This window comes from Alternaria postmessia, assembly GCF_024291825.1.
Source record: "Alternaria postmessia strain BMP 2775 chromosome Unknown scaffold_118, whole genome shotgun sequence".
Lineage (NCBI taxonomy): Eukaryota > Fungi > Ascomycota > Dothideomycetes > Pleosporales > Pleosporaceae > Alternaria > Alternaria postmessia.
Window position 1 is genome coordinate 3,006 of NW_026260191.1, and position 27,085 is coordinate 30,090.

Here is a 27,085-nt window from a genome sequence, read left to right on the forward strand (position 1 = left end):
CCGATCAATGTGAGCCGTTGCTCGCCTTCATCAATTGGAATCGTCGCTGACAGCTGTCCAGACAGTTCATCACTCGGCGCTCGACCGCTTCACCTTCATTCCTGCCCCAGCACTGTACACCACCTTATATACGTTGTATCATGATCGTCGCTTCCATCGTCATCGCCTAATTCAACAAATCTCCGAGTAGCGCTTCCCGACTTGGTCCATCACGAGAATCGACTTTCACCCGTACAAGGGACGTGCACGGACATCCGGTCGCTTCCCGAAACATATCAATTGGCCAGCACTTGTTGCTTCGGTGCCAGAGCCTCATCTCCAAGCAGACATCATCGCAAGGTGTCATCGGTCAGCCTGGGCCGGGCTGCACTGTGTCTGTCTTCTAGAAGATACAGCGCAACGGTCCGGGTTGGCGGTTAAGGTTAGTGGGTTCATCAATCGCGCCTTCCGCCTCTACCATCATCACTTCGCTATCACCACACCGTGGCTCGACAGCGTCACTTCAGACCCTCTGTCGTCATCTCATCTCTCCTTTCGCCGTCTCTCCTGTTCTACCTCGACTGCGACTTACGAAGCATACCAGACTAGTCACTAAATCATGGCGTCTCTGGACTTTGACCAGAAGTTCCTTGGTCGGATAGCCAAGCAGACTGAAGACACGAGTCCTTTCCTGTCCAGCGCTCTTTATCAGATTCTGGGTCTGTCGGTCCTTCTGGCCCGGAGACTCATTCGCGCCAGGAAGCTTCGCAAGCTGGACACTAGCCGAGATACACCTTCTCTCTCGACTTATCAGCACATACTATGGATGTCTCGCGAGGGACTATCTATACTCGAGCTCTATGTACTCCCATATGCTCAAGACAATCAGCATGGACCAGAGTGCAGGGTGTTGAGCGTCAAGTTGCGGGCGAGCTTCTACCACATCTTCTGTCTCTTCCACAATCAACCACCAGTCACGACAATGAACATGACAAGTACCGACCCTCGAAACCCTGCTTCACCCCCTTTGCACCTCTCACCACCAAAGCATGGGAACGGACATGGTCGTAGGGCAGATCCCCCAGGACTGTCACCCCCTTCGAAGCGCTCTGGAAAGCAACCAGCATTACGGGAGCCAATCGACTCCATCCAATCCGAGAGTTCCTTCATCACGAACCCATATGCAGCAGGAGGACCAGTCGGCACACCATCACCGGGACCTACAATCAACGCGCCTCCAGGCCTCAACCCAGTGCCCATCCCACAGCCCTCCTCCTTCATACTTCCACCCCTCAACTTCGTTCCCTTAGCCAGTGGCTACTTCACGACCGCCACACAATATGCTACCTCGTTTCTTCCTGGTTCGCATCCACTACGGCTGTCGGTTGCGCTCGAGCACAGCGCATTCCTGTGGGACTGTCTACATGATCATGACGCGTCCCGGCGCGTCGCCCGACGTGCAATCAAGGACGTGTACCGCGCACAAGAGGCTATGGACGACACGGAGTTTGAAGATGCTGCTGAACTCGTAGGTATTCTGGGTCGCATGATGAAGCGCAAGAGCTGGGAAGGTACCCCACGCGTCGGAGGCATGGCGAGTCCCGAGCCTGTCCCACAGAACGCTTCGCAAACAGCTGGAAGTGCGATACCACAATCAAGCATGCCGGTCACGTCCCCTACACAACGCCCTCAGCCAAGTAGCAGGAGAGCAGCCGAGACATCGCCACTCACGGACTCTTCTATGCAGACACCCCCAGCAAGTGCTGTACGCAGTCGAGCAAACACAGCAAGCAAGTCTGTGCCTCGACAAAAGGAAAGCCAAAGCCACGAGGACACTCCCAAGTCACCACCGCGGCGGCATACCGAAAACAACAGTCGCGACACCACACCCCGTAATCGGCACGTCAGTGTCGAAAGCGGTGCGAGCACAACACCTCGGGCACCCCAGGGAGCCGGCGGTCGCTCTCCCGCCACCCCATCCACGGTCCGAACCGCGCACCGAACTTCAGGCAGCGGCGGCTCCTCAAAAGGAACACCCGTCGCGGGAAGTGCATCGACGCCGCTGACTCAAAGCGCAGCCGCCGATCCCATGCGAAACTCGCCGACGCTGCGGCGCACACCTCCGACGCAATTCTCGCCGGGATACCACGACTCGGCGCGTATCTCGCCCTCGCAAGAGAGTTCATATGCGAGACAGCAGAGGTGACTAGTAGAGACGGGTCGGGAGAAGCAGACGCAACGTAAAATGGAAGTGCAATGGACCGACTCCATGCACGAAGCCGATATCGTGTTGTTGCCCATGACACAGCCGAGCTCTGTGTCATCAACGCCTATCGACTTTGCTGGACAAACATATCCTGAGTATCCAGTCCGCTTTCGGCCATGAGTTCCAATATGCATACTCGGACCGCTTCGACAAAAGTGCCGACATGAGCGAATGCACTTCCATACATCCCTCCCCGTCGCAGATCTACGAAGAAGCTCGAGAGAGCGCATACGATACGAAGGACGTATCATCAGATCACTTATTGAGTAACCCTTTGGGGTTAACAACCTATTGTACTATACCTATTGGCGTTCTTGGATGTTTATACCTTGGTCTGGCGGTACACATATGCTTCGCCGTTTGCATTGTAAGCATACCGGATACCAAAAAAGTCGCCTACGTGTTCCTTAGCTGGGGCGGCAATACTGCATAATGTTTTTGTTCACACGTACTTTGGTGGCTGAGTTTGTATTTTCTGTTTCCTCTCTGCGCTCTAGACGATACCATGTTTGCTGGTTTGATCTCTTTGGGGGTGGGTCATTGGATGTCTTGGTGCGTATGATATGTAATCGAGAGTTTTCAACTGAGTGCGTGCGTTTAGAAAGTCGTCTAATACAAATTTTACATTGTTCATCATGACTCGCTTCTGCTGTGGCTCGTCGACTTGCCCGATATCTGCTGAGGGTAGCGCCCTGGCTGATAGTGGTAACTCAGAGTTCTCTTGCCTTCTGCAACCTTACATTGTCTTTCTCGTATACTTCAGCCGTCGTTCTACGTCTCAAGTCCCTTACTTCGCTAGCATACTCCTCCTCACCTTTGTTACCTTGAATATCGTTCTCTTCCTGTTATAAACACGCATCTTTACTCGTCTCAGACTGCGTTACAGATTTCAGGTGGGCGAGACGTCTTTGGAAGACTTGCATATTGAGTGTCTTAGCTTCGCCGTTATAAAGACTCCTTGAACATCACCGACAACCAGTGTACAGAATAGGGTTCACGAACGACCATCCCTTAGTCATCACTGTTCTTCCAATATCCACACCCGCAGCTTGAAGGATACAGCAACGCGACACATGATAAAACCACTCGATATTGTACTTTGGGGGTACCTATAGATAACCTTCCTGCGCATGATAGTTGGATACAATAGGACGGTCGACGAATCACGCGGTAGCTGTACCAGTTCGCTTTTCAGCAACGACGCGCCTCACAACTTGCTCCAAATCCTCACGTTCAAGACCCAGCCTCTCGTCCCAAAGCCCTCCCGGTCTTGAATCTCCCAGATTGACCGGACCAGTCGCCAACGCCCTTACCAATAATGGAATACCACTATAATCGCCTTTTTGGACCCTGCTGTGCCCTTCCTCCACGAAGTCTTTCGAAGCGCGCCGCTTGACTGTCCAAGCCTGGCCGTCTATCTTCTCGAGAACAGTGAGAAGATTGTTCTGACTGAGGTTGAATGACGACGTGTAGACATGGATGTTTTTCGTCTCCTCGGGGTGGTCTAGGATCTTGATAATAGCTTTCCCCACGCTCTCCAGTGTCGAAACTGTGAATTCAGTCGTACCCTCGTCTGTCAGCGTCGCAGTCTTATTAACAAGGTCAAAACCAAGATGACCATCTCTTAGAGCCCAGTCAAACCACAGCCCAGTCACAAGGCTCGTCCACTCCATCCTGTCTTCTTTCGACCGGAGATAGTCGACAGTCTGCACTTTGAAAGGAAGTATTGGGATGAATTCAACGACGCGAGGATCCTGTGTATTCGGACCATACTCGCTGGGGAGAAATCTCTTCACGCCAGCCGCGACAGCAGCGTCGATGAACCTGTTCTGGTCCCCTGTCACGGCACCGCCCACCGTGCTGATCACCACATCCTGGCCTTGCATCGCAGACTTTAATGAATCCGGGTCGTCGTAGTCTGCGCGGATAACGCATACGCCCTCAGGGAACTGAGATGATGATTGCTGCCGCGAAAGAACAGTCGTGTTGTATGGTGAGTCCAGAAGAATCTTCAAACCGACACTCCCTAGAGTTCCAGACCCCTTTCGTGATGTCAGTCCATAGCCTTGGTTTATTAGGAGATCGAACTTACCCCAATAAGCAACACATTACGATAAGTAGCCATGTCCAATTACAGAGAGATTGTATCGACGTGCGCTGTCTTCCCTGAATCTAGCGTTTCGATCGATTTAAAAGTATCGGAATGATAGCTGCTTCGGAGAGTGCATGTTGCGTATGTGCGATAACCCTTGCACTCTATATACACACAGCTCGAGTTTCCAAAGGTTTCACACGTGCTTGAGATTAGTTATTGCTGCCTTGAAAAGACTGCCTCAGGCCTATGGGAAGTCACACTTAAGTTTTAGCCTCATACTGCATTTGTCATGTATTAAGTGATCATGTAAAAGCACCGACCGATATTCGTCCTGATGATCTCTTTAGTTAAATCTTATCTGCGGGTAATTACGGCCGTAAGATCGAGAAGCGAACGAGGTGAGAAAGCTTAGCTACCACGAAGCAAGCTGTTGCTTGGTACCGCAATACGCAAGCACTGTTCAGTATGGTGTACAAGAGTTTTGTATATTGCCTGCGCTTGTTTTATATTTGCTGCGGCTTCTTATAAGTTATCTCTGCTATTCACAAACTCTCTTAAGACCCTCTTCGAATCAGAAATCAGAATCACGTAGCGATTCAAACTTGGCTACTCTCCTGAATCCACGTTCACAAAACAGGTGCTATGTTCTGGGGGTATTCTGTGTCACAGGTGCTAAAGAATTTGCAACTTTTGTCTTGGCGTCGAGTGGAGTAGCAACATGGTAAGATCCACCCCGCTTATGTATTCTTGCTTCTTCGTCTTCTTAAAGGCCGCGTCGCTCTACAAAATGAGCGTCCTGCTGCTTTCTGTATGACTTGTTTTAATTTTACTATATAAACGTTGCTTTTGGTATTGTCATCATCCAATCACAAGACAACATCGGTCGCTTAGCTCAGTTGGTTAGAGCGTGGTGCTAATAACGCCAAGGTCGCGAGTTCGACCCTCGTAGTGACCATTACCAGTCTCTCTTTTTGGTAAACTGATGTTATTGAAAACATCCCATCAAGTGAGAACGTCTTTTTTTCTTCATTTTTTTTTGCTTATTTGACCTCACGATATTGCGTTGGGCTCCGCATCTCAGTAAGGTGGCTAAGACAACACTAAAGCTATAGATACCGAGGCGAACCGTATACGGATTGCTACGGCTAAGCATTAATTGATGGGTCTATCAGCTGCGAGAAGTCAGTGACTCCTGGCCAGCAATGATCCATCGTTAGACCTTCCCATGACGGTAATGTAGAGACATCATAGCTTATCCAGGGGTTTTGCCAAGTCGATGACGAGATGTTCGATGAACCAGCCTCAGCATTGAGTAAAGCGTCTCCTGCCAATTGATCTTCAAAGACACTACCGTTCAGAGGCTGAGTAAGGGAGAGTTGATCCACAAATGGTCCATGTAAGGTATGATCGAGATCGAGTTCCGTGTCCAAAAATAACCTCCGTGACGATTCTTGCATTGGATTGCGGCAGTGCCAAAGTCTTTCCAACATCTCACTATAGATATGGCAGACGTGAGTGCCGGTCGTGGACGCTTCCTTCATGGTTGAAATCAGACGTGAAACGAGGCCATTGATTGCGTTTAGCTGTGTCTTAACGTTGCTCACGTTGAGGTTTACTACCTTGTGCAGAAACACAGCTGCGTAGACTGCGTAGCTAACAGTTTGTTAAGTGAGGTATGGTAATGTAACGAGGTCGGACAACTTACAGAAAAAAACGCGATGGAAGGTATTGCACTTCGCTGTGCGGGTCCAAACTTGTCAATCTTTCGAGCAACTTTGTCGCCGCGCGAATCGCACCGTTGATGTAGAGCCCATCAGGCAAAGATAGGGTGCTTCGATGGAATCCTTCTTCCAAGGATATATCATTGGTGGCATGTGTTTTGGGATGCGACCTTGGGTCCTTGACTGATCGTGCGACAACGGCCTGGAATGAAAATGCGTTTACGTACAGACAGACGTACTCATAAGTTATAAAGACTGAGTTTGGTACCACTGATGAATTGTCCAGTCGTCGCCACGTAGTCATCCACATTGCTGCAGCACCCAGAAAGTCATCTAGGTACCGAGCGTAATCGCCATCTTTGATAAGAGCCTGAGTCCGTTCTGCGGAAGCGTACAAGATCAGATGGGCGTTGTACAAAATCTGTACAAGGTCCAGATTGGCTTGCAAGATCGCGGAATGATCATATAAATCTCCAGATCTAGGTTTCAGACTGGGGAAGTCATCCGCAGTAAATTGGGAGGACAGAGATGGCCCACGAGACCAGAACGATTGCCCCAGGCGGACTGATATATGGCGGTCTGCGAGATACACAACTAGGACCACATCAGCAGCTTTCTGGTACGGAGATGACATACTTACAATGCCAAACTAGTCGCTCCTGTTCGCTCTGCTCTTGTGTGGTGTAATCGCGAGATTTGCGGAAAGCCCCTCTGTCTAACCGAAGCATATAACCTTGTCGTATGGCGAGGCCTACAAGTGACCACGCACGCCTGTCTTCGGTGAAAAGATTGCCAGGCGCTTCTTTAGTCTTGAGCTTAGATTCAATGTGAGGTAGCCACTCCGCTAGAACCAAGAGGCCTTCGACCGTGCGGGGTGTTTGAGTTGAGGGACGGGCTAAAAGTACCTCCAGTAGCAGTTTCTGAGCATGTTCCCAACAGTATCGATGTACGAGTACATGCTGCGTCGAATCTCGCGACGCAACAGTCAACAGCACTGTGAGAAGAAAGTGTTCGGATTTCCTAATCTTTTCTATGACCATCGGTGAGTGGAGCCATGCTGGAACTATAGGATAATGAGGATGATAGGTCTTTGTATATCTGATTCCACATCAGTCAATTAAAACAACGGGATAGGTGTCAGGCCTGGCTGACGATATATACTATCCTGCACCATGATCAGTAGTTCACTGATCATACGTACCTTTTTGGTTGCATGGCGTAGTGGTGCAGGGCTGCGTCCTGACAATAGGCTTTCAAGAGTAACTGACTTTTGCAATAGCTCAAGGATTACGCCCATCTGCAGTATCCCCGTTGTTAGCAACTCGAACTCGTCGAGCGTAATCGACCCATTTTTAGTCGCTTGCATGCTGGGCGCCGCTGACGTTGCATCGTCGGCTAAAGTAGGGGTCGAAGCCAACAGTAAACGCTCGTCTGAACGTGCCAGTATCTCGAGCGCGTCAGACGGGTTCCTTAATTCAACTTCTATCTCTTTGCTTGACTCAAACGGTTCTGGCAAGCTTCGTGCACACATCGTAGATTGGTCGGTATCCAGAAGCGTCGGAGATGGTCCAGAACTTGTAGCAGTACTCTCATTCTCGTGCACTAGCGCTTCTGAGATGTCTGTTGCATCATCGCGAGCAGTTCGCGTAGCTTTATTCCGTCTTTGGCCTCGTCTCGACTGCACGAGGACACAATCGTTGCCAGAAAGGTGACATGATCTGCAGGGCGGTTCCTTTCGGCCACTTGAGCCGTCAAGGTCACACTTTGTCTTGCGGTGACGGCAGCGTAGACATGCACGGAAGGATCGTTTACCGGTCGATGTGGTCATCGCTATCTGTTGCTTGTTGGCACTGAATAATGTGATGGCAGGAGCGATGATGAGGATGAGGGTACGAGATTGGCTGCACCGGCTCTCGGCTATGGTCGGTTACGTCGCCATGAGACTAGTGCGTTTCTGCTGCCCTTACCGTTCCACGTGCGCCGTCGCTAAATGTCCGAACACAATCTCACAAGAGCACCATTCGTCCCATCATAGATAGCCTTCGGCTTTGGGGATCGACGGAGGTTTCATGGACAAATTCACGGCACTTCGCCTGCATATGAGAGCTGTGTGCATGAGCGAACACCAGCACATGTTGTGCATATCTATAGTCGGTTATGGATCAAACATGTGGTGGATACAGTTGATCGGCAATGGCAGGCGTCAATCAACCATTGCTAAAGAGACTGAAGCCTCACAAATATAAGATCTAACACCTGTAAAACGAAACAAAGTATCATTCAAGACTAGACAACACATCAAGTTCATCAGCTTTCAACATGTCAGCCACGATTACCGAAAAGACTATCTCTGTCCCGACCCTTCAAATTAGAGAGCTTAAGAACGGCTTCGGTGTTGAGGTTCGAGGGCTTGACCTTAAAGATGGTGCCTCTGATGAGACTTACCGCCTTCTTCAAGACCTCTTGACGAAGGTGAGCGCCATGAAAACATTTTCATGGCTTCTTACTTACTATATGTGCAGTATGGTGTGGTCGTCTTACGCCAGACAAACTTGACCGACTCGGCCCACATCGCCTTGGGCCGTAAATTCGGCGAACTAGACGATGTGAGGCCCTACAATAAGGCCGGCCGTAGGAATCGTCTTGATTATGACGAACTCTTCGATGTCGGCAACATCGAAGCGGACAACACCCTTGTCTCTCCGACTAGCCCACGCGCGCAGGCAAACAAAGGCAACAGCTACTTCCACGTTGACAGTAGCTTCAACCCACGCCGAGCAGGCTACTCCTTGCTACTGGCTCACGAGTTACCTCCCACTGGCACAGGCGGTGCGACAGAATTCTGCGATACGAGGGCGGCTTGGGATGACCTTCCTCGTAATGTGCAGAGTGAGCTGTTGGCTAAAGACCTAGTCGCTTGCCACTCGATTCTGCATTCAAAGAAGTTAGCTGCCCCTGAGCACTTTGCGGGTATAGAACCTGCTGATCATCCTATGGGTCGTCATAAGCTTGTGCAGCGTCATGAAGCATCCGGACGTACGAATTTGTATCTGGCGATGCACATCCACCACATTGAGGGTTTGAAGCCAGAGGAGAGCCAGGAACTATTCAATATGCTATTCGAGCATGCTACCCAGGAGAAGTATAGAGTGGCTGTGGAATGGCATGATGTCGGCGATCTGGTCATCTGGGATAACACTTGTACCATGCACCGTGCGATGGGAGGACCTTTTGCATACAAGTATCGTAGGGATATGAGAAGAGTCACAGTACACGATAATAGTAGCCAAGCATGGGGTCTGAATGACAAATCAGGCGTAAGACAAGGTCTTCCCTAGCTACTCACTGTTATAGTAGGAGAACTATGGGTCGATCAGTCCGGTTCAATGTTCATGGCCACGGTGGTAGCTATAATCGAATGCAGTTCCTTTGCTTCTTGGATGCATGCGAAATCTTCTCTTTTAGAAAACAATGGAAGGGGAAATGCGTAAAGGCTGGACAATTATGATGAACTTATATTAATCAGCTGCAGAGGAAGCGACGAAAACAGAGCAACGCTCAGTTCGCAACAATAACGATGTTTCCGTACGCTTGGACTTTGCGTTTGCATTTTCCTCATCTATGCGGTTCTAGTGGCAAGCTGTGCACATGCACGTAACTAAGATTAGGGTTGGGGTAGTTACCAACAAGCGCAGAAAATACGAGGTATGACCGAGCTTTACAAAGCAAAATCTTTCAAGCGCCGGTAAAGGTCGGTAATCGGAGCTTGCCATCACCGATCCATTTCGTTCTCGTTCTAGCGCTGGGGTTCGTCAACTACGATGACTAGTCTTGTCCCACTCCTTCGCTTTCTAAGCTGCCGCCTCTGCTCTGTTATTTGCTTGAGTCGTATATTCTACTTCTATCGGAGTAATTGTTGACCCGAGTCTGCTCGTACTCATTTGCACAATCCGCGCTTCGTCTCTTACTATGTGTGGAGGCACGATATATAATGTCCACATCTTCACCCATTTCCGGTCGCAACAAACCGAAGCAAGCCTACCAACTATTTGACCCTCATCTATTTACTCACTATGTCGAGCAAGAAGCCCACTCTCGTAGTTTTAGGTGCCACTGGCAACCAAGGAGGATCAGTTCTTTCACACTTTCTTTCCCTCACGCCGTCCCCATATGCACTTCGCGGTGTCACTCGGGACGTAACCTCTACAAAAGCCGCATCTTTGTCAGAACGCGGAGTCGAAATGGTAGCAGGAAACTTCGATGAGCCCGCCTCACTCGACGCTGCGTTCAAAGGGGCATCTGCCATCTTTAGCGTGACGGACTATTGGATTCTTTACGGATCCCTTTTGGTACGGCAGCAGTCTACCGCCAACGACCAAAGCACGATGCTTCTCGCGAAGGAAAAGGAAATTCAACAGAACAAGAACATCATTGATGCTGCGGCCAAAGTTGAGACCTTAGAAAGGTTCATCTTTTCTAGTCTGCCCAACACCGAGAAACTCAGTGGTGGAAAATACTCCCACGTACATCAATTTGACGGAAAAGCTATCGCTGAAGAGTATGGGAAAACGACTTATCCGGAGCTCTGGAAGAAGACGAGTGTGCTCTATGCGGGCTTCTTCCTGGAGAACTACCTCAAGCCTGATGCAAGCGCATATCGTCCAAAGCTGGTATGATTACAACACAAGTCCTGTTTCTGACAGAAAAGAGCACTAACTTGTTGTTAGGACAATACTAACAATACACTGTCTTTGGGAGCCGTTGGCACGGTACATCTTCCCATGTTCTCGGCGAAGGCTAATACCGGGCCTATTGTCCACGCCCTCATCCGCGAGGCTGCTGGCCACAAGGTTATCGCTAGTAACACATGGCTTACTTTCCAAGATTTTGCGAAAATACTAGCCAACGTTCTCAACAAGGAAATTGAGTTCACCAACGAACAGCCGAGCTTCAACATAAGTGATCCAGAGCTGGGACAGAATTTTGCGGATATGATGGGGTGGTATATAGAGTTTAACTACGACGGCAGCAAGGTTGACAAGAGCGTGATACAACCCAAGGATCTTGGTGTTGAATCGCACCTAATGTCTGTAGAAGAGTGGTGCCGTAAGCAGGACTGGGAAAGAATTCTGGATGTTGTTTAAACAGATTGAATATAATGCCGTTATTAGGTATATGAAATTTTCCTTTAATCTAAATTATTGCTATAGAACTACGCTGTCACCTCTTCTAGTTTTACGTAGCAGTAGTTTGGAATAAGTGTAGTCGACTCATGACCTTGAAGTGACGCGATTTCTCCATCAAGCTCTACAAACTTGAAATTCCAGAAGAGTAGTGTGACAAGCGTTCGCAGCTGTATGTATGCCAGCCTCTTCCCGAAACATTGCCTGGGCCCAAATCCAAAGGACTGCATAGGCCCAGCTGAAGGATCAAATTTTAGCCTCCCAAATTCCTCGTCCAATTTCAACCATCTATCTGGGTTGTACAGATGTACGTCTTCTGGCGACCAGTCAGGACGTCTTTTAGTGATATTAGACTTGGTTCGTAGATCCTCCGGAACAGGTATGGCCGGCTCATCCAGTCCAGGTCCACTAGAGGGCATGAGAATGGTAGTCCCTTTCGGAATTCTGTACCCCATCATCTCAGTATCAACTAGAGTAGAGCGTATGAGAGCAGGAAAAGGCGGTCGCATTCGAAGTGTTTCCTCAACAATCGCGTGGAGGTATGGAATGTCGGCACCTGCAATCTCTTCCTTCGTTGGTTGTCGACCTGCCTGGTAGGCTTCCGCATGGTATTGACGCAGATTGCTGCGCAATTTGTCTTGCGCATCTTGATTCTGAGCAAGAAATTTCAGAGTCCAGGTTATAGTTGTCGCGCTAGTTTCATGCCCGGCTTGGTAGTAACCAGTTAACTACGGGAAAGGTTAGCAAAACATGCCAAGTTCCATGGGTTTCAAGCCAGGAACCGACCTCATCGAAGATACCGTTTCTGAAGTAATCCGGTTCGATACCCTTACTATCCGCCGCTTTTCTCTCGCGCTGTACCATATGATCCAGGACAGATGTTATGGACTTGTTTTCCAAACGGGAAATAGATTTCTGTATTTCCATCGCATCGAATCTTTTCACCCAAGCGTAGGATTGACGCAATACCTTATCTTTGAGTAGACAATAATAGTGCATCGTGTTTGGAAACGCACTTAGAACCTGTTCGCCGATGTGGTGAGACAATCTCTCCAGGCCCTTGATGTGAGCAAGGTCTGGTCAGTGTGGGAAAACAACGCTGTTGAATTTCTCGTCGAATTGCAACGGAAGTTCTCCATCGAACGACTCTAGATATTTCAGCTGTTGAACGATAGCGCTGTTTTCATCGTTCACTGCAATAGCTGCCGCAAGGATCATATCTGAAGCAGCGCTGAATATGTCTTCGAAAGCATCAAATGCCCGGCCGTGAGCATGTTCATGCTTGAATTTCCACAAGCTAACTAGATTGGTAGATCGCATATAGATCTGTGGAGAAGACACCTTTTACTGTTTTTAGAACATTCGTAAATTGTGAGGAAGACTTCCAACTTACATTTTGCAGGAATGTTGGTGTCATAGTATCCTTCAACAAATCCTTGTTTGCGCTATATCTTGGGTCTTCTTTTTCAAGGGCAACATGAAACTCAGGTACCACATATCTAAAGGACTGCGTAAAGTCCCGACCTCGACCGAAATCTTTAGCCCTACGCTGCGTAAGGTTTTCGATCTCAGTGAAGTCGGTCAGCACCAATGCGGGCTTTCTGAGAGGACCTAGCCAAACTTGCGCCAGAGGACTGCCGAGGCGGCGACAGTAATCTGTCATATAAAGGATCGGTCGGCCATGAACTTTCTGCCAGGATATGAGTTCTGGCAAGTTCCCGAATATACTGCGTGCCACTTTCTTGTCATAGGGAATGCCAGGAATGGGTTTAGGCAAAGCCCAGCGGTATATGAGAAAACTCACAGCAGCGAGAACAAGAGCGAGTGCAGCATACCCTAAAAAGGAATCAGAGAGCAAGAAATGAGATTTGAAATATGTAATCATTGCAAGTATTCAATATGATATCGTGGTGAGACCAAAAGAGTAGAACAAAATGTTGAAGGATTGATAAGCTCTTAGAGCAACCGCGGGATTTAAGTGTTATATATCTCCGGTTGCTATATCCTGTCATTTGTTTGTGCCCAATGCTTCTATTTCTCGTCCGATCAACCACGCACGATGTGGTCTACTGATCAGATCACTATAGGATTTCGGCTCTTCGGAATTGCTTATGCCGATGATACAGGGAGAATCGTATTGGACTAATGTGACCCATCGGCCGTTGACTTCGCCGATAAAATGCTGACGTTGTACAATTGCGTACAACGTTGTACACAATTTGTACAAGCTAGTACGAAGATCGGTTTGAGAGTCCTTCCTCGATCCTTACTAGTGTACTCCATTGGCGAGTCACTCATTGAGTGATCCACCGAAACGTACCACTAATTCTACTGAAACCATTCTTGTTCTCAGGCTCCGCGCGTGCGAGCATCATACATGGTGTCGACAGAGTTGTCTACAATCAAGCCAATCAAGCTTTCCGGCCAATACGGCTTGACCGATTGGCTTGGCAGCTTAAAATCCACGAGCTTGATTGGCTTGGTTAATAAAATTGATAGAATTGAATGGCCAAAGCGTACTCCGATCTCGCATCGACGTCTTCTGGATAACAGCAGTGAATGTCTGCCTCAAAGATTTGCTTGCTCTGTTAGGCGATAGGCAGCTCATCAGCGCATACTAGGTTTTGCTACAAAGTATTGACAACGACGTCCTTGTAGAGGTAGTAAACTGGAGGTAAGATGATCTTGCTACGAGGTGAGCTGGAGGGTGTCGGATTCTTGATCTTACATTAACGATCTGAGACTTGAGATACAAGCTATTCCTCTATCATCTCGGTTACGGTCACCAGGTGCTAGTTCCCGGCTTCGGTCTCAATCGCATATCTAAACAGTCGGAAGATCACGCAAGTGGCGCAGGCCAACCCCAGGACTGCAGCGGTGTCATGCTGATCGAGTTCCTCATAAGTACCTTCACGTTCCATACTATTGGACAAAGTCCCTGATAACGTCTGCCACGCCTGCAAGATCCTCGAAAACATGCCAATGACCCACATTCTCCAAGACTCGCAGGCTCGCTTTTGCATTCATCTCTGCCTTGAACTTCTCACACAATTGTGGCGGAGAGAGGTAGTCCTCGGTTCCGGTAACAAAGAGAGTGGTTGCTTGTACTGCAGGGAAGTCAAGACCATGTGCATCACCAAGCGCTGTCAAAGCTTTTGCGTAGCCCTCAGGATCCTGGCCAAGCAGCAGCATCCTTATTGCTGCCATCGCCAGCGGATTCGACGTCTTAGTCTTCTTTGATGTAGTCAGGTTTATCCTTTCGTCGATGTCACATGCGATTCCAGATTCACGCACCCTATCGGCTAGCTTATACGCATCAATAGTGGTGGCTTCGAGCGGTGTGAGCGGAGGACCGAGCAGGATCAACTTTCCGACCTTTTCCGGATGTGCTAATGCGAACTTTACGGCGACTAAGCATCCTATGGAGTGCGCCACGATAGTGGCGTTAGATGGGATGTCTTCTACTTCGAACAAGCCACTCAGGTCCGCGGCAAAGGATTCGATGCTGAGTCTGCTGAGTGGCGATGTTGGTGTTAGGCCATGGCCCTCAAGATCAAATACCCATAGCTGATGCGACATGGTGATATCCAGTGAATGGATGAGTGGTCTGTAATACTCTGAGCTTCCTCCTAGTCCATGCACAAAAACGACCGGAGGGCCTGAGCGACTTCCCAGATTCTTGTAATAGACGGGCTTGTCATGGACCTTTGCCAATAGTCTGGAATCCACGCTCCCGGTCGGATCTTTTCGATGCATGTGGGTAACATCCGCCACGCGACTCGCGATAGGACTGTTGTCTCCCAAATTCCCAATGCAATTCGTCAAAGTACCTAGACCGGTTACCGATACAGCCATAGTGTCTCCAGGTTTGAGATAGACAGGGGGCTTCATTCCAATCCCAACACCGGCGGGCTTTACCATAGTCAGCTAAGAATCTCAGTCACATCTTTCATGAGGCTCAAACTCACAGTACCCGTAGCAAGGACGTCGCCCGGCATCAGTGTTTGTCCTTCCGACATGGTCTTGATCAGAAACGGAATTGAGAAGATCAGATCTTCCGTCGTTGCGTCTTGTCGCAGCTCGCCGTTTATGTGCGTTTGAATTCGCAGTATTCTTTCCAATTTCGACGCAGGTACAGCGATTGGACCCTATGTATCTTCAGTACTACTCGGCAATACGATATGAGCATTGAATACCATTGGGCAGAACGTATCGGGCGACTTGCCGATGTAAAACTGCTTGTGGTCTCTCTGCCGCTCACGCGCCGTGATGTCGTTCACGATAGTATAGCCCCACACATGGCTCATCGCATCTGCTTCCGAGATACGGCAACCGGCTCTACCAATGACTACACCAATCTCACCCTCATAGTCAACGGTTTTCGTGAATTCTGGGTGAGGGTAGACATTCTCCCGGTCTGCAATGATCGACGTGTAACGTTTGGTGAAGATCACAGGATGCGAAGGAGTATCTACTTTGTCTGAGCTATCAAAACCAGAGCTGTTGAACTCCTTCGCATGTTCGGCGTAGTTCTTGCCTACGCAAAGGACGTCTCGGCTTGGGAAGGGAGGAAGGATCTTGACCGATGAAGCGGGTAGTGGTTTGCCAGCGGCGACAACGTTGAGCTCACCAACTTCGACGACTTGATAGAGATCGCTCAGTAAAGTTCCAGATATGAAGGCCAAAGGCTGGATAGTTTTGTCATCGAAGTCGTAATGTCCGACGCGGCTCCGCCCAGTACATGTATCTCGATAGGAGATATAGTTGGTAAGCGAAACGTTCTCGTTGGCTAGATCGGACGCAGCCATGTTGACGAGTTGTGTGAGGTGCAGAGGAGTAGGTTGTTGTTAGGTACTGCAGTTGCTACCACAGTAAGGAAGGTGGGGGTTGGGAGGGCGGATATAGCGGAAATAAGAACGCAAGGCGGGGCAGGCTTCCCACATGAGATCGCGAAGATTGCTTGCAACCTCGACACAGATCTTCCTACGCTTATACTACAATGCATAATTGTGCGGTCATTTCTCGCCTCGTCTTCTGTCAGTGCTATATCATGTCTCGCCGAAATTGTCAAAATCTTGGCTGGATTCCTGAATCCAATACCCCAACTGCGTACCAAGTGGATCAAGATCCATGCCACCGAAGTCGGCCCATGGCTGACTTGCTAAAACAGAGGGTTCGTTGGTGAGATTTATGCTCCCGTTCCACATCCCATCACGATCATGCCATGACGGTAGCCCTCCTAATGTGTTCGGCAATCCCTCCAGTTCTGCGTCCTTCGCGCTGCTTGATAACGGGCCAGATGGACAGGAGCTTAGCTGCATCTGGGCCCTGATTTCACTGTGCACTAAAGCCAGCTTGTGCAGCGCCCTGAATATCTCCAGTTGCTTTGTGCATGATGTGTATTCTGGCTTTTTTGCGAGCGACGCTAGAGCATCAACATAAGTCTTCAGACTTTCAAGGTCTGCGAGATTGGCAGTCTCAATGACGCTGCAGAAGATGATGTTGTAAGGCACGAACGGAAAGAGAATTAGTCCCCCATTGACCCATAGCTCGAACGGAGCAGGATCGTTGTTGTAGCTGACGAGCAGTGCGATACACTGAGTATGCTCACGGAGGCTTATACGAGCAGCGGCTATGCATTCGGAAGAAACCTTCGTTGATGGCTTGCTGAATGCAACACGGTAAATGGCGACAAGAAGCAGGTAATCAGTGGCTCTGGTGGCGTGCTGTGCGAATTCAACTGGCATCAATTCTCCGATTGTGCCACGCGAGTCTTCATCCCATCGGGCCTGAGTGTTTCAGTCAGCATGAACCAATGAAAATTAGATGGCCCAGTATACCATAGAAGATTCTTTCGAAGCGATTAGAGCACGCCATTCTGCAGCAATGGCTTGACCGCGTGTTGTCCGATGCGTTGCAGGGAGCGCAAGTGCGCCCGGACAGAAAAGGTCATCATATGCGCTGCCATGAAGCCTTGACATCTCGACAGCATGTATCAAGCTTTGTCTGCTCGAAGTAAGGCCTTGAAGGGTGGGGTACTGGTCCGGCTTCGGTATCGTAATGTGCCCATCACGTATCGTCGAAGGACGCCCGAGCCTGAGTGCTGTGGGTCGCTCGATGCAATAAGTTGACCAGAAGAGACAAAAGCGCCGATGCCGTTCTTCAGAAGCAAGTCCAGACGACGAACTGTCTTGATGCAGGCCCAGCGCTTGGCCGAGCATGGCGGCTTTGTTGATGAACGTCCAGCAAGCGTAGATTTTGCCTTTTTGAAGACAATATACAGACTAGGATTTGAAAGTTGTATATTAGTGACATCTTTCAGGGCTCAGAAATTCAAGTGGGGACTACTCGTCTTACCGCTAAGTTCATGGCCAGAACGGCATCGACTGTTGTGGGTAACCAAAAGTTCAATGTCGACAACACTGTCTCGAGGCTATTTTGGCATAATCTTGCTTGGTCTTTGAAATCCTCTCGGGTAACAGGAGATGCCCATGTTCCGCACATGTTGAACATCCAATACAGTCCAGAGAGGGCAATGATGAGTACGACATCGGTAATGGGCCCAGGAGAACAAACTTGAACGATGATGAGGGTAAAATCGCCGAATGACATTGTCTCTCCCAGCCAGGGGACTGTGGTGGTCCCGTGATCTGAAGTGTTCGTGAGCTGATATGTTCACATGTCGAGTAAAGATCATGCAATCCTGCGAATACCTTGAACCATTCTGAGACATGCCATGACATTTTCTATGGTTGGAAGAGGAAGATCTCTTAGAGTCATGCCCGGAGGCAATGTTTTTGCAAATGGTGGACCTTCATGGAGGCTGCTATGCCGACTTTGAGACCGTAAAACGTCTTGCAAAGTCTGACGAGATAGTCGAATGTCAGCGGCAGCGGATGACTGGTCTCCAGTATCCTCATGATCTAGGACTGTCTCGAGTAAGTCGGCCACCTGGATCACATTTAGGAGCAAGGAAATGTCGATGCCCTCATGATCGGGAGTGGATGTTTGGGGTGGTCGTGACGATTTGCTGGTCGCATGTAGATTGGCATTCATGGTACTGAGTTGTGAAAGATCTCGATCTGGCCGCACTTCGAGCCGCTGCACGAGGCGAGCTAAGTCGTCAAGCTTTTTGGTTATATCTTCGATCCTGCTTTCACTGATGAACGTCAGAAGTCAAACCTAATCAACGGCTCGAACCATACCATCGGGCAGTCACGTACTACAAGCTTGAAACCAAAATCCGCTGTCGCTTCGCTCGATTCTGAATTTCTGGAAATGTGCACTGGAGAGATGCTCGAAGGCATTGGTTGCAGGGGTCTTGGCGATTGCACTTGATCTAGAAGCACATACGTCAATATCCTGCACGAATGGTATTTCTCTTTTGTTCAACGAGACTAACTTTGCGTCTACGGCATCTATCACACTAATGACTCCAATTAGCTCAGTACATTCGGAGACTCCTGGGTGTATGTTCAAACCCTGACGTACAGCGACTTTCGAAACAGGACCTTCCAAACTTTGTGTGGTCTTGTTCTCTTCATCATTGCTAATTTCGTCATGTTCGGGAAGCATCTCCTCATCGCTCATTTCCGCAGATCGTGAGGCTGGTCGTAGAGTCATGCTGGCGGCGATAGCGGCGGGCTCCACAAACTCGGGGTTAGTAAGAGGCGCAAATTAGTGGGCGCAGACCAGCTACGCGCTGGAATGCAATCAACGCAAAGTCGTGCGTTACGGTGGCTAACCCTTTCCCCAGCAGCGATTCGGGCGACAGGTCTCCGTGGTCCGGACTGCAGATGTAGAAGAGCAAAGAGATGACCGCTAATGCTTATGTGACGCTAATGTCACGTGATCAATGACGCGGACGTGCGGGCCGCTCAGGGTCCGCATGCCGCTTGTCTTTCCCTACTCTCGCTCTGCGGCGTGCGGCCTCTTCATGTCCGCTACTCTACCAAGTGCATAACAACACGCGCGCAGTACTCCTGGGTTAACTAACGCGACTCGAACGCCAATATAATAATTATTGAAAAGCCCGACAACATGACTACCAGTCCTGAACTTACAAGCAGCCTTTGTACTACAAATTCCACTCGTTTTGTTCTCTTAACATATCCAACTCTAATAGATCTTCACGGCCACTGCAAAACGCATCCCCCTGCTCATTACAATTCGCATGACGATGTCAGAAAAGCGGAAACAATACGCAGTCCGAAATCATCTCTCTTCTGACAGGCAACTCCCCCCAACCGAGAAAAAGACACCGTCAGCATTTGCTGCATTTTTTCGGACATTCACCTACGCCACATCGAGTCATTATGTTTTGTTGGGAATTTCGATCGTAGCCGCAATTACCGCAGGCGTTGCGCAAGCCATGGTCAACGTGGTCATGGGTGAGTTCGTGCGATTGCTGGGTAGCGTTGGCACCGAGGGCTTCTCTGATAGCTACATGAGTGCGGTCAGCACAACTGCGTACGTAGAGTACAACTCTTCTTCCAAGATTCAAGTTTGAATGCTGATAGTAGAACCTTCAGTCTTTACTTCGTTTATATCGGCATTGTCAGACTGGCTTCCATCTATCTGTATGGCTCCTTGATGACCTACGTTGCGTATCACCTAGTTCGAGCCATTCAGCACGACTACCTGCAAGCAGCTCTTCGCCAAGAGGTCGGTTTCCATGATCAAGGTGTCTCCGGGTCAATTTCCACCCAAGCAACGGCAAACGGCCTCATGATTCAGTCGGGTATCTCAGAAAAGCTCGGTCTAGTTGTGCAGTCCGTAACCACCTTCGTTGCAGCCTTCGTCATCGCCTTCGTCGCCCAGTGGAAGCTCACCTTGATCTTGATCTGCATTATTCCAGCATCCATTCTACTCGTTGGTGGAGTCAGTACGTATGATACCATCAACAACCGCGAAGTGTTCAAGGTCTACTCGGACGCTGCGAGCTATGCTGAGAACATCCTAAGCGCCATGCGAACCGTCAAAGCTTTCAATCTGCAGTCTAGGACGTTAGCAAGGTACAAAAGCTACATAGATATGGCTTTGAAACTCGGAAATAAGCGTAGCAAGACTTCTGGAATAATATTCGGTGGCCAATACTTCGTTGTCTTCGCAGGCATGGGCTTGGCATTCTGGCAAGGCTTCAGTATGATATCCCGTGGTGAGGCAGATCTCGGAACTGTTTTTACGTACGTACCACCCCTCCCATGCGAAGTTGGCGTCGAGTCTTGATTGACATGGATCACCAGAGTACTTTTCTCCGTCATCATCGCCGCTTCGACAGTTATGTTGACAGGGCCAAACTTCGTTACCTTCGGGCGTGCTGCGTCTGCGGCGATTGATCTATTCGAGCTCATGGATAGGAAGTCTAGAATTGACTCATTGGACCCCTCCGGCATAGAGCCTGCGGCGTTGATAGGTGAAGTTGAGCTAGAATATGTCAGGTTCAATTACCCGATGCGCCCTGATACCATGGTTCTTCGCGATTTTTCGCTCAAAATCCCTGCTGGTAAGGTGACTGCTCTCGTTGGTCCTAGCGGCTCGGGCAAGAGTACTATCATCGGTCTTCTTGAGCGATGGTATGATCCAACATCAGGAAATATCAAGATCGACGGCCATGTTACCTCAACCTTGAATCTACGATGGTTACGAACACACGTTCGACTCGTTCAGCAAGTAAGTACTGTCGTGTGATCACACCTTCTAGCTGATGTGCTGACGGAATAAGGAACCTGTACTCTTCAATGGCACGGTCTTGGATAATATCATCCATGGCCTTGTCGCTACCAAATGGCAGCACGAGCCTCGACAGAAGCAGATTCATCGAGCTGTTGACGCTGCAAAGCTAGCTTTTGCCCACGACTTTATCATGCAACTTCCCAATGGTTACGACACTCGTGTTGGAGAAAGAGGCGGACTACTCTCTGGTGGCCAGAAGCAGAGGGTTGCTATTGCTCGCAGTTTGATCTCAGATCCTCGTATCCTCCTGCTAGATGAAGCCACCAGTGCACTTGACCCAACTGCCGAAACCGTCGTCCAGAAGGCGCTCGATAGTGCTGCACAGAATCGCACGACAATCGTCATCGCACACAAACTTTCAACGGTCTGCAATGCCGACAACATCGTGGTCATGTCCAAAGGCGAATTAGTTGAGCAAGGCACTCATGCGGAGCTCCTGAACCGCGGTGGGATGTATGCCAAACTCGTACAGGTGCAGAGCCTGTTGCCAGTTCAGAATCAGCTGCTGAACATCAGAGATACACCCTTGGAAGAAATCGAGAAACAAGACGTTCTCGCTCAAACAGCTGTGTCTCTGGACAGGCCAGATACCGCCGGCCCACATGACCACGGCAAGGTTGGCAAGAAAGAAGACTCACAGTCATCTAGGGAGGTTGGCCTGCTCCGCAGTTGTTGGAAACTAGCAAGATTGACTCCTGAACTGCGCCGATGGTACATTCTGGCAGGAGCTACATGCGTTGTCGGAGCTGCGGTCAACCCAGGTCAAGCCTTGTTATTGGCTCAGCTTGTGCAACTCATGGGGAATGATGATCCTACACCGAAGGCCAATTTTCTGGCTTTGATGTTCCTGGTTCTCTCACTAGGCTGCCTGTTGTGCTACTACACTTTGGGCTGGGCCATGAACGTAATCGCGAATACCTTGAGCGCCAGGGTGCGATCCGGCATGATGGAATGTCTTCTCTACCAGGATTTAAGGTTTTTCGACTCCCCCGAGAATACTGTCGGCTCCATGACTGCTAAGCTCGATTCTCACCCACAGGCTGTACTCGAGCTGATGGGTATCAACATCTCTTTCTCCGTTATCTCGATCGTCAGCGTTGTCGCATGCTGTATTCTCTCCCTCGCCACGTCCTGGAAGGTTGGAGTTGTCGGCATCTTTGTTGGCCTCCCCCCTCTCATCCTGTCCGGCTGGCTGCGACTGAAGCTGGAGAAGCGTTTGAACACGATAATCAACACTTCTTTCAGCCAAAGCGCATCAATAGCATCGGAAGCAGTTCTCGCTATTCGAACTGTGTCATCTCTTGCCATCGAAGAAGATTTCTTGCAGAGATATACCACAGCACTCGATTCGGCTATTCACGTATGCACACCGCATCTGTTCCATGTCATGATTTGGTTCGCGCTCACTCAAGCCGTCGAGCAATTCGTTCTTGCACTGGGCTTCTGGTGGGGATCAAAGCTGGTCACTGCTGGCGAGATCAGCTTCTATCAATTCATGGTCTCATTCATGGCGATATTCTTCTCTGGAACCTCCGCGGGAACGCTACTCAGCTTTTCCGGTAGCTTCACTAAAGGTCACCAAGCGGCGAATTACTTCTTCTGGCTATCTGAACTGCAACCAGTCATAACTGAAACGAACGATAACAGAAGTATTGCACCAATGGAGAGCTGCATGGCATATGAACTGAATGACCTGCAATTCTCTTATCCACTTGTGCCAGACAGTCAAGTTTTGAAGGGCGTCTCGATGACCATTCGACGTGGTGAATTCGTGGCATTTGTAGGCGCATCAGGATGCGGCAAGAGTACCATGATCGCTCTTCTCGAACGCTTCTACGATCCGACAAGTGGTAGCATTATCGTAGATTCGCAGCCCCTGCAAACGATGAGCCCAAGTAGCTATCGTCGCAACGTTTCGCTCGTTCAACAAGAACCATCCTTGTTCCCAGGCTCCGTGCGCGAGAACATCATGCACGGCGTCGATGCCGCTGACATCTCCGCTACAGAAATCGAGGAAGCTTGTCGAGCGGCCAACGTCTGGGAGTTTGTTTCCTCCCTTCCCGAGGGCCTTGAAACACTTTGCGGTATCGGCGGCAGCCAGTTCTCCGGTGGTCAGAGGCAGCGCATCGCCATTGCCAGAGCTCTGGTCCGCCAGCCGAAAGTCCTTCTTCTAGACGAAGCCACGAGTGCTTTAGACACTGAATCAGAGCGCGCAGTGCAAGCGGCTTTGATAGAAGCTGCTTGTGGTGACAGGATAACAATTGCCGTCGCCCATCGTCTATCGACTGTTCGCGAAGCCCATCGCATCTTCGTCTTCTCAGATGGTCATATCGTTGAGGCTGGGACTCATGAGGAGCTGCTCAAGAAGAACGGCATGTACTTCAAGATGTGTCAGGCTCAGAGCTTGGATCGTGGGATATCAACTTAAAGGGATCTTGAGTTAGTGAGTATACCAATAGCCAAGTCAGACACATGTCTTTCGACAGAGTTCGGTTGCAACCTCCGATGAGTCAGCGTGTGCGTCGGGATCAGAAAAGTGCTTTTTTGTGGTCATAGGCCCAAAACAAACTGCAGCACACATGCACTAATCCCAGCAATCTGAAGTGGGCGGGGACAGATTGTTCAATCTTTTTAGACACATAAAGATTGTTTGCTCTGGAGCGGATATGGAAGAAATCTCAAATGCGGTATACTCCTGATGAATAGTGCCCCTATTGATGGTAGATGTATATTTACGAGTCGAGACGGCAGTCGCTTTGTAGTAAGAAGCGCTGATATGCCATGATTCGTCGCCGAGGAGGGTTAATCGGTAGCCCATGCAACTGGAATGGAGGCTTGCGGGTAGAGCCGCAGCGTAGATATCTACCCCGCAACGATTTGACGGGCCGCTGGCGGGTGTTTGCTCACAAAGATGCGGGAAGTGCACTTAGTCGCTTGGTCTATCCCATAACAATAGACTGATGCGCGTGAAGCATGTGACGAATGGCCTGCCATCGCGTTGCCGGCCCTCAACACTTTAGCATGTGATTGAACGAGTGTGGTGGGTTGAGCGATTGGATGCCTTCTTCCTGGTGTATGCATCGATAAATTGGGAGGGTGTCGAGTAATGTCGGACCAGATTATTCTGGGAGCATGCTACACAAGCTCATCCTGAATTGCGATGTTTTTCACTTGATTGTAAGCGGAGTTGGGGATCCGACTAGCGACACGTGGAGGCGTTTACTTGGCAAGTTCCCATTGCATAGAACTCACAACCCTTTGTCGGTCGGTCGCAGCGTCGCAAATCTCTCTTATCAATCCTACAATAATCTGCGGTAGCTCTGTCTAGTTGCTCTCCCCTAGAGAGGTGTCAGGCCTCTACGCGAGATTTCTCTCCATGCATGCCAAGCACACTTAGTCCTTTTCGCTACCCAGCAAGTCATATGTCCTCGCACTGACGGAGGCGGCCGCGACACCAGTTTCTGTGCTAACAGGCATCCGTACAGCATCCATTGGCATCACAGGAGCTGAGCTCATTTACCATCTAGGCATACAACGTTCGCGCATTTCAGGTTCTTGCTAGATCAGAGAGTTCCGCAGTGCTTCCGATTGTTGAGCTGCATGAGGGCCGTGTGCTCTGGGTAGCATTAAATGAAGACGCGGGGTCATCAGAAAGAAGCAACACACACCACATGGACCGTCGTACAAACACCGTGCATCATGCATGACGTGTTCAGTCTGCACCAATCTCACGAACAATCCCCAAATGCAGCTGGAGAGGTTAATTGAACTCGATCTACTTCCTTGCGATGCCAGGTAAAGTTTCTCCACTTCTGAACAAACCCACCTCGCCAACCACCTGACGCGACTTCTTTACTCAACCAAAGCTCGCAAGAATGGTCCTGCAAGAAACAATTACTGGTGGTATCCGCGATAATCTCTCGCATTACTCAATACTTATCGGAGTTGTCTTGTTCTGTTCCTACTTAATTGGCAACGCAGTTTACCAGCTATACATCAGCCCTCTATCAAAGTTTCCAGGTCCAAAGCTAGCCGCAGTGACGTTGTGCTACGAGTGCTACTTCGATGTCTTCCAATGGGGTAGATACTGGGCGGAAATAAAGAAGATGCATGAAAAATATGGTATGTCACCACCCGGCCCTTGTCGGGGATTGAGCCGCCTTCGTCTCTGCCGGCAGTAATATTAACATGATCAAGGCCCCATAGTTCGCATCAGCCCTTACGAACTCCACGTTTCTGATCCTACCTTCATAGAAACGCTGTATACTCGATCCGCGCCACGCGACAAATACAACTTTATGACTGCTGAGTTCGGCAATCCTTTGACAGCTTTCAGTACAGACGATCACTACCACCACCGTATCCGCCGCGCAGCCATGAATCCGTTCTTTTCCAAACAGCGCATCATGGGCCTACAGGATATGATTTGGACGTACGTCGAAAGATTATGTACAAGATTCGAGGAATATGATCTTGCCAAAAGAGCCATACCTACATGTGAAGCATTCAGTTGTTTGGCTGCAGACGTAATCATCAAATACTCCATGGGCGTGGAACAAAAGTCTCTCGACGACCCTGACTTTGCACCATATTTTACACAGGCCAACAAGAGATTTGCGTCCCTTTCTTTGATCACTCGATACGCACCCTGGTTACACTCTGTCATCAACGCGTTACCGCAAGACTGGGTAGAAAAACGAAGCCCCGAATACGCAGCGATGATGGACCTCCGGAAAATGAACAACCGACGCGTGCAAGAGGTTTTTACGAAAAAGGAAAAAGTCAGGCAGGGATCTGGAGTTGCAGACAGCAACACGACTAGCGAGCACACGATATTTCACGACCTCCTCGACAGCGATCTACCACCCAACGAGAAGAACCTTGAGCGACTCAGCCAGGAAAGCCAGGTCATTGTCGGCGCTGGGATTGATACAGTCGGCAACACATTGAACGCTATCCTCTTCCACCTTCTCGACAACCCGTCCACCTATACAAAGCTCAAGGCGGAGATAGTATCAGCTATGCCAGATCCCTACGAGCGTAAGGCGCTTGTGGACTTAGAGAAACTGCCCTATCTCACCGCTGTTATCAGTGAAGGCCTTCGAATGAGCAACGGTCTTGCGATCCGCAATGCGCGCCTTGCGCGCTCGCCTATGGTTTATAGAGATTATATCATTCCCGCATTCACACCAGTCGGCATGACCGCTCCCTTGATTCATACCAACAAGTCAATCTTCCCTGAACCAGACTCGTTCATTCCAGAGCGCTGGCTCAATGACAACGGCGCTGTAGGTGCTAGAACATCCGATGGGCAGCCATTGGACAGGTTCCTCATGGCTTTCGGCCGTGGCACGAGATCATGTGTGGGTATGAACTTGGCGTATGCGGAGATGCGGATTTGCATTGCAGCTGTGATTAGGCGGTTCGATATGGAACTTTTCAACTCAAGCCGAAAGGATGTCGATTTCGTGCATGATGTGTTTCTGCCTGGTGTGGATCAGAGCAGTAAGGGCGTGCATGTGCTAGTCAAGTAATCACTTCTACCCTAGCGGTCACACCTATTTGCACTTTCAATTTTGGCGCGCCTCCACATCCCGCTTTTCCATACGTGGAATTTCGTAGACCCCTCATACTTCCACACCTTGAGCGTGCTGTGGTTGTGCCAAGGACGTCTGGACTATGTTCATGAATCGCACTTCGGAGGGTGCATCGTACGCTACACTCATGCTTAAATTTGGCTTGGCTTGCAAGCAGCAGTGCACTCCACGAGTCTTACTTAGTGGCGATACACGATTATTGTACCATGTAACAACTAGAGCTGGGCGACGTCATCTGCATCACGAACAACAACTAAATTCTGCCAGGGACAACACCATTGAGCTGATGTCCCTGAACCCCGCTTTTTGCTGTTAAGCTGTTAATATAAACACGCATTTCGTGGCTAGCAGACAGGACTGTGTCGTAAACCCCATACAGCGGGGTAAGGCTGCATCCCTTCTGAGCCATACACCTCCTTCAGCTTCTTGGTCATGCATCTACCGTACTCCGTTCCTACTTAGCTACAAGAGCAGGCCGAACTAGGATTACCGTCTTGTGGGTCTAAATT

The 27,085-nt window shown here is 49.6% G+C and overlaps 10 protein-coding genes and 1 non-coding gene across 11 annotated transcripts; 6 read left to right on the forward strand and 5 right to left on the reverse strand.

Moving 5' to 3' along the window:
- Positions 1-598: 598 nt before the first annotated feature.
- J4E82_010263 (uncharacterized protein) lies at positions 599-2,185 on the forward strand (the record flags this gene model as incomplete). The annotated part of the gene is made up of 1 exon (XM_051736479.1): positions 599-2,185. The coding sequence occupies one exon, from the start codon at positions 599-601 to the stop codon at positions 2,183-2,185; it is 1,587 nt and encodes a 528-aa protein (XP_051583735.1).
- A 1,223-nt stretch (positions 2,186-3,408) lies between these two features.
- J4E82_010264 (uncharacterized protein) lies at positions 3,409-4,370 on the reverse strand (the record flags this gene model as incomplete). The annotated part of the gene is made up of 2 exons (XM_051736480.1): positions 3,409-4,287; positions 4,338-4,370. 2 exons carry the CDS (start codon positions 4,368-4,370, stop codon positions 3,409-3,411), a joined length of 912 nt encoding a protein of 303 aa, XP_051583736.1.
- An 851-nt stretch (positions 4,371-5,221) lies between these two features.
- On the forward strand, positions 5,222-5,295 carry J4E82_010265. Its single transcript has one exon. It is a non-coding gene; the product is annotated as a tRNA-Ile (tRNA).
- A 190-nt stretch (positions 5,296-5,485) lies between these two features.
- J4E82_010266 (uncharacterized protein) lies at positions 5,486-7,889 on the reverse strand (the record flags this gene model as incomplete). The annotated part of the gene is made up of 4 exons (XM_051736481.1): positions 5,486-5,993; positions 6,046-6,655; positions 6,702-7,159; positions 7,330-7,889. The coding sequence occupies 4 exons, from the start codon at positions 7,887-7,889 to the stop codon at positions 5,486-5,488; spliced, it is 2,136 nt and encodes a 711-aa protein (XP_051583737.1).
- A 491-nt stretch (positions 7,890-8,380) lies between these two features.
- Positions 8,381-9,399, forward strand: J4E82_010267 (uncharacterized protein; the record flags this gene model as incomplete). The annotated part of the gene is made up of 2 exons (XM_051736482.1): positions 8,381-8,533; positions 8,584-9,399. 2 exons carry the CDS (start codon positions 8,381-8,383, stop codon positions 9,397-9,399), a joined length of 969 nt encoding a protein of 322 aa, XP_051583738.1.
- Positions 9,400-10,302: 903 nt separating this feature from the next.
- Positions 10,303-11,205, forward strand: J4E82_010268 (uncharacterized protein; the record flags this gene model as incomplete). The annotated part of the gene is made up of 2 exons (XM_051736483.1): positions 10,303-10,731; positions 10,789-11,205. The coding sequence occupies 2 exons, from the start codon at positions 10,303-10,305 to the stop codon at positions 11,203-11,205; spliced, it is 846 nt and encodes a 281-aa protein (XP_051583739.1).
- Positions 11,206-11,273: 68 nt separating this feature from the next.
- J4E82_010269 (uncharacterized protein) lies at positions 11,274-12,108 on the reverse strand (the record flags this gene model as incomplete). The annotated part of the gene is made up of 2 exons (XM_051736484.1): positions 11,274-11,972; positions 12,031-12,108. 2 exons carry the CDS (start codon positions 12,106-12,108, stop codon positions 11,274-11,276), a joined length of 777 nt encoding a protein of 258 aa, XP_051583740.1.
- Positions 12,109-14,166: 2,058 nt separating this feature from the next.
- On the reverse strand, positions 14,167-16,052 carry J4E82_010270 (uncharacterized protein; the record flags this gene model as incomplete). The annotated part of the gene is made up of 3 exons (XM_051736485.1): positions 14,167-15,156; positions 15,213-15,392; positions 15,441-16,052. The coding sequence occupies 3 exons, from the start codon at positions 16,050-16,052 to the stop codon at positions 14,167-14,169; spliced, it is 1,782 nt and encodes a 593-aa protein (XP_051583741.1).
- Positions 16,053-16,292: 240 nt separating this feature from the next.
- Positions 16,293-18,867, reverse strand: J4E82_010271 (uncharacterized protein; the record flags this gene model as incomplete). The annotated part of the gene is made up of 7 exons (XM_051736486.1): positions 16,293-17,033; positions 17,085-17,528; positions 17,602-17,894; positions 17,958-18,403; positions 18,468-18,583; positions 18,647-18,670; positions 18,736-18,867. The coding sequence occupies 7 exons, from the start codon at positions 18,865-18,867 to the stop codon at positions 16,293-16,295; spliced, it is 2,196 nt and encodes a 731-aa protein (XP_051583742.1).
- A 748-nt stretch (positions 18,868-19,615) lies between these two features.
- Positions 19,616-23,407, forward strand: J4E82_010272 (uncharacterized protein; the record flags this gene model as incomplete). Its single annotated transcript, XM_051736487.1, has 4 exons — positions 19,616-19,713; positions 19,776-20,429; positions 20,490-20,916; positions 20,969-23,407. 4 exons carry the CDS (start codon positions 19,616-19,618, stop codon positions 23,405-23,407), a joined length of 3,618 nt encoding a protein of 1,205 aa, XP_051583743.1.
- A 1,447-nt stretch (positions 23,408-24,854) lies between these two features.
- On the forward strand, positions 24,855-26,513 carry J4E82_010273 (uncharacterized protein; the record flags this gene model as incomplete). The annotated part of the gene is made up of 2 exons (XM_051736488.1): positions 24,855-25,101; positions 25,177-26,513. The coding sequence occupies 2 exons, from the start codon at positions 24,855-24,857 to the stop codon at positions 26,511-26,513; spliced, it is 1,584 nt and encodes a 527-aa protein (XP_051583744.1).
- Between the last annotated feature and the right edge of the window lie 572 nt (positions 26,514-27,085).